This window comes from Chenopodium album, chromosome 11 (genome assembly GCF_948465745.1).
Source record: "Chenopodium album chromosome 11, dcCheAlbu1.1, whole genome shotgun sequence".
In the NCBI taxonomy this organism is placed as follows: domain Eukaryota; kingdom Viridiplantae; phylum Streptophyta; class Magnoliopsida; order Caryophyllales; family Amaranthaceae; genus Chenopodium; species Chenopodium album.
This window is the reverse complement of record NC_137844.1, coordinates 40,511,695-40,518,289: the sequence shown is the minus strand read 5'-3', so window position 1 is coordinate 40,518,289 and position 6,595 is coordinate 40,511,695. Positions and strand designations below refer to the sequence as shown.

At 26.9% G+C, this 6,595-nt stretch overlaps 1 protein-coding gene across 1 annotated transcript; it reads right to left on the bottom strand.

Annotated features, from left to right (window-relative positions):
* Positions 1 to 605: 605 nt before the first annotated feature.
* Positions 606 to 6,266, bottom strand: LOC145566608 (protein FAR1-RELATED SEQUENCE 5-like). The gene is made up of 3 exons (XM_081625972.1): positions 6,254 to 6,266; positions 4,100 to 4,929; positions 606 to 761 (listed from the first exon to the last, which is right to left on the bottom strand). Exons 1-3 carry the CDS (start codon positions 6,264 to 6,266, stop codon positions 606 to 608), a joined length of 999 nt encoding a protein of 332 aa, XP_081482098.1.
* Between the last annotated feature and the right edge of the window lie 329 nt (positions 6,267 to 6,595).

The window sequence follows — 6,595 nt, the reverse complement described above, 5'->3', positions numbered from 1 at the left end:
TTGGATGTTATGATTCTAAAATTGTCTTATATAAATATATTGTTGTCTTATGTGAATCAAAATATGAATTCTATATTTTTAATGTTGGCATATATATTATTAGTGTTTGCTGTTATAACTCCTAGTTGGCTTATTTAATACTTAATTGGCTTATATGAATCTATTTTTATCTACTTTGAAATTTATGTTGGCTTCAATGAATCTATAGTTGGCTGTTATGAATTTGTTCTTAGCTTATGTGAATCTATTATTAGTTCTGTGTTATATAATACTTAATTGGCTTATATTGATTTAAAAAACATATAACTGAACAATATTATATACTAATGTACAACCATCCTAATGAATATTATAATCTAATTTATATTACATATAAGCCAATCTAAAAACATGTAACATCTAACAGATAATCTTTCACTTTATTTAAGAAGAAAACAAACATTAAAATGTAACATAATTTTATTAAGATGTAAATATATATTACATTTTTCTTGCAACAAGATAAAAATACATTAAATAAAAAAAAATAAAAAAAAAATTAAAAAATTAAAAAACATTAAATTTAATCATATGGATAACTACTTTGAAGATTGACTAGTTTCCTTCTACACACAAATTCTTTCACTTTCCGCTGCAGCAACGGCAATATCATCTTCCCAGTACCTTTTCTTCTTCTCTTTCACAATATTTTCTAGTTTGTTCATTTCCATTGTTAGATCAATACATAGCTTTTCTTCAGCATTGCATCTATCAACGGCTTCCTGTAATTGACCCTTGAGATAGCTCAATTGAATCTCTAATTATTTAATATTGTGCATTTGTTTTTTCAAGTGAATCATTTGTTGATTTTCGGTCTTCCATTTTTGAAGAAAAAAAAATTAATTTTAAGATTTTTGATATAGGAACAAAAAGAAAAGATGTGAAATGATGATTGATAAAGAAAAGTTTCCTTTATATAGGGAGGCGTTAACTTATATTATGCGATTAGGATTTTTTATGCCGTTTGGTTTTTGATAAGATATTTTAAAGAAAATTAATATTTATAATATTAATAATTGATATAAATGATAATTATAATTCTTTATAATTGAGATACAAAAACTAAAGTAATTCATCAAATAAAAAGAATAAAAGGAATATACTAGCATAAGTTTTCATTTAAAACATATCAGCTAACAAATAAAAACATAGGCAACACAAAATACACAACACCCTACCTAAAATATATATCATCCTACAATTTAAACATATCAACTAACACATGAAATGAACTAGCATAAATCAATATGTCAAGTTACATGTTTTCTAAATAAGTTGATTTGTAATAACTTAGATTATAAGATTTATTAGGATGATATTTTTTTATAAAAATGAACTACATTGATATATGATATTGTTAGGTTACATGATTTTAACATTAATAAAAGCCAATTAAATAATATGTAAGCCAACACTAATAATATAGATTCACATAATCCAACAATATATTTATATAAACCAATTATAGAATCATAATAGCCAATAAAAAAAACACAGAAGCTAACAATAGATTCATATAACACATGAAAAATATCAGCCAACACAAAATAAATAACAGCCAATGCAAAATATATATCAGCTTACAATTTAAACAAATTAGCTAAAACATGAAATATTCTAGCCAAAATATTTAGATTGTTTTATTTCAATTGTATAATTAAATTACTTTTAAATAAGTTGAGGATTTGGAGTTTTTGTTCCAAATTCATTTGGATGTCTTGTAGCAGCTTTTCTTTTTTGATTCACATAAGCCAATAATATATTTATATAAGACAATTTTAGAATCATAACAGCCAACATAGATAAGACAAAAGCCAAAATTAGATTCACATAAGTCAACAATAGATACATATAAGCCAAAGAAAAAAAAAAGATATAAGCCAACTTAAAAGTCATGTGAGCCATCAATAGCACATATAAGCCAAAAATTAAATCATAACAGCCATCTATAGATTCATTTATAATTAAATAAGTTGAGGATTTGGAGTTTTTGTTCCAAATTCATTTGGATGTCTTGTAGCATCTTTTTTTTTTCAAAATGACCTCTAATCCTTTTGTTTCTTCCAGGCGGCCTTCCTTTTGTTTTTGGTCTTAAAGGATCAAGTACTATCTTTCTTCTTTGTTCTTCTTCATTAATTTCTTTCAACTTCTCCTCATCTGTTTGAAACACCTTTTCACTAATTGATACATCTTTTCAAGTGCATCATTACATACTTTTTTAGCTTCCTCATTTGATTGACAAATGGACACCAAATTGTAGGAATTTCTTGAAATTGTATGTCTCCATGGTGTGTCAACTACTGAATTTTGATCCAATACTTCTTGAACATTTCCTAAAAAATTATAAGCCAACAAAGATTCTTATAATAAACATATCATATAAGCCATTATATAAGTTAAGATAAATTATATAAGGTATCATATAAGTTAAGTTTATTACATAAGTTAAGATATATCATATAAGCTTTCTAATGAATTATATAAGTTTACAAAAATTCTTATAAGACAAATTGGTACCTTCACTGTCTTCCTAAATAGAAGATTTTGCTGATTTTGTCCATCTCTTTTTTATGTATACTGATGGAATAGTAAACACATTATGCATATGCATTACTCTCAATATATGATAGCATATCATTCCTGTTTCATTAAAACATAAATAGGTGCATGCAAATTCTTTCAAATTCTCATAGTACATGACTCGATGGCTGCCCTTGAAATCTTCATTTATTGACACTTCAAGCATCTTTAGACCTTCAGTTAAAATAAAATCTCGATTATAAGATCTCATACTTATTTCATATTCTTCTAAAAAGTCTTTGTAAAGGTTCAAAGTGTAAACTTGAGCCGCTTGCTTCAACAATTTGCAATTTGTTTTTGGCTTCTCTGTTTTATTTATGAAATTATCTTCCTTTTCAGTGCTTGTCCATCTTTTGACTGTTGTTTCAAAGATATGAAAGAATTCAAACAATGAAGTCTTCTTGTTTTCTTTGAAAGATATAGCTTTATTTGTCACCTCTGATCTTTGTGATGATAAAATACCAGCAGAAAATATGTAATTATTAAACACAGGACACCATTTCTCCCTAAAATCATATAATCAGTCAAACCACGATTTTTCTTCCAAACCACACTTCTAAATCATTTCAATCCATAACGCATCAAATTCTTTATCATCATCACAGCCATATAAACATTTGTCAAACATATTTTTAAATTCTTCATTACTTTTCAGTTGACCAAACCTTGAAACAAAGTTTTTTTGAAGATGCCACAAACATAATCTATGTCTTGAATTTGGTAAAACCTGAAACTATTGATAGGACATAGGATGATTTATACAACCCAACAAATTATTTATATAAACTAACAAATAATACTTATAAGTTACAAAATTATTGATATAAACCAACAAAAATTATTGATATAAGCTAACAAATTATTTATATAAACTAAGATTCTTATAATATATCATCCAACTGTACATCTATATAAGCCAATAGATTATTGATATAAGCCAATAGAAAATACTTATAATCTAAGAAAGATAACATATCAACCAACTGTACATCTATATAAGCCAATAAATTATTGATATAAGCTTACAAAAATTACTTATAAGCAAACTAATTATTGATATAAACAAAAAATTTTATAATATAACATATCATCCAACTGTACATCTATATAAGCCAATAAATTATTAATATAAGTCAACAGGAAATACTTATAAACTAACAAATTATTGATAAGCCAATAAATATTCTTATAAAGACAACATTTTAGCCAACTATAGATTTATATAAGGTATCAATTTATTGATATAAGTAAACATATAATTCAAATAAAGAGAAAAAGAATTCATAAGACAATTAATTATATTAATATTTACCTTTTCAATTGCATTACTCATTGCTTGATCTTGATCTGTAAATATTATACTTGGCTCTGATCCTCCCGTTGACTTTTTGAATGTTTCAAGAATCCATTCAAATGTAGCAGTTGTTTCATCAGCGATAAATGCACAACCAAACATACTTTTTCTTCAATGGTTGTTTACCCCAGGTGCACAGATTAAACCATATTTATTGGTCCTATAAGTTGTATCGAATAGAACTACATCACTAAAGGCTTTGTAATCTTCTAGCATCATTGAATCACGCCAAAAATAACTTACAATTTGATCACATTCACCAAATTTCAATCGATAAAAGAATGAGGAATCAGAATCTGCTCTTTCTTGGAGTGTATCCAAAACACTTTGCATATCTCCACCTTCAATCATATCTGCTTTATATCTAGTCACATAATTTAACAAATCTCTCTTTGTGTGTCCCAAAGCCTCTTCTGATCTAGCCTCATTAGATAGAAATTGATATATATCCATTGGCTTTATACCACTTTCAATCATTTTTTCAATCACTTTTCCTATTTCTTCCTTTATATTTCTTTCAGATTTCACATGATGTCTTTCTGTTGATGGAACATCATGATAGTGTTTTGTGTTATGTTGAATAACACAATATTCTCCATTTTCTTTTACCTTAAATTTGATATTGGCTTTACAACCAGTTCTAGTCTCATTGACACTTCTTTTTTTCCTCTTCTTTTTTGATTGTCCTTCTTTTTCTGAAGGCATTTCACCAACAAATATAATTTCTTTATCCTTTTTCTGTCTTTTTTCATCTGTACATCTTTCCTTTGAGCAGCAAAAGTAAAAATCAGATGGTATACCATTGTTTCTTTTTAGTGTACTTTTTCTCACACTAAATCCAACTCCTCTAAAATGTGCTTTGTATAAACGATATGCATCTTTATGACTTTCAACCATTCTTCCCATCAAAGATAAATTTATGTCTTTGTCACCATCATACTTGAAATAATCCAAATCTGTAATAAAGTAAATTTTTAATGCATGATAATTAATGTATAAAGAATATAATAAACAAGAAAAACATATAAGATAATAAATGAAATACATAAGTCAATAACAAAAACATATTAATAGTCAACAGAAACAACAACAAATTATTCTTATAAATATTATAAATGCCAACACTAATAATATAGAATTCATATTTAGATTCACATAAGCCAACAATAAATTTATATAAGACAATTATAGAACCATAATAGCCAACATAGACAACACAAAAGCCAAAATTAGATTCACATAAGCCAACAATAGATTAATATAAGCCAAAGAAAAAATGATATTAGCCAAATTAAAAGTCATGTGAGCCATCAATAAATACATATAAGCAACAACAAAATTATAACAGACAATAATAATTTCATTTAAGCAAACATAAATAATGAAGTAAACAACAATAGATTCATATAACACATGAAACAAATTAGCCAACACAAAATACACAGCAGCCAACGCAAAATATATATCAGCCTCCATAGACAACACAGAAGCCAAAATTAGATTAACATAAACCAAAAATAGATTTATATAAGCCAAAGAAAAAAATGATATTATCCAAATTAAAAGTCATTTGGCCACAATAAACATATATAAGCCAACAACAAAATCATAAAAGACGATAATAATTTCACATAAGCAAACATAGAAAACAAAGTAAACAATAATAGATTCATAAAACACATGAAAGATTTTAACCAACACAAAATACACAACAACCAACGCAAAATATATATCAGCCTACAATTTAAACATATCACCTAATATTGTTATAATCCAACTCATCGGTATCAGCTTCTTTGTCATAATGTTGTGTGTTTGTTTCTGATTTTTTTTTCTTCTGTATTACAAAAATACATATAATCAGATCATTTTAAAAATCGTAAAAAGATTGATAAAGTAATAAAAATAAAATTACCAAGATTTTCCGACGTGATTGTAGATGAATTAGGTGAATTTGACTTGTCTTTTTCTTAATTTAAATCAAATTGTTGAAAATTCTGTTCGTTTTGTTGATCAAGTTCTTCATTTTGATTATTTATTGATTTTTCTTTTCGATTTTCTGCTTCCATTGTTTTAAATTTCGAAACCACACGATCGTGTTTTTTTTTTTTTTCTTCAATTTTGCGAAATAAAATTTTGAAATTTCTCTATCGATCTTGTGCAACACAGAGTATTTTGAGTGACCTAATTCTAAGCTTCTATTTCGAAATTGGGTTTTAAACCTGCGAAGACCGTTAATACTACAAATTTTTGCCTACACTTTAGTGTAGGCAAAAATACCTGCACCCCCCATTCTAACGACCAAAAAAACGCATCCTCAACACTGTATCACCGCACTTCACTCACACCTACTCTGTTGCCCTTGAGCACCGTACTTACCCCTTGTCCCTACAAGGCTACAATAATAACAACAGCAGGAACCAAACAGAGTATTTAGCAAAGCTGTCGAATTTATATGCACATCAATCGAGTTCACCCAAATTGATGATCACAAATTGATAATCCTAGCTTATATAAAACAAGCAAAGTACAAGCCTAATCAAAGCAACAACAAGCAAATAAAGAAAATTTAAGCAAAAGTTCCCTAATTTTGATAGGGATGAAGATTTGCACAAAGGTTGT

Bases quoted from the DNA above. Each gene is read 5' to 3' on its own strand.
- LOC145566608 (XM_081625972.1), bottom strand. The intron at 762-4,099 runs GTAAACAACCAT...GGTCAATTACAG, and splicing joins GTTTAATCTGTGCACCTGGG to GAAGCCGTTGATAGATGCAA.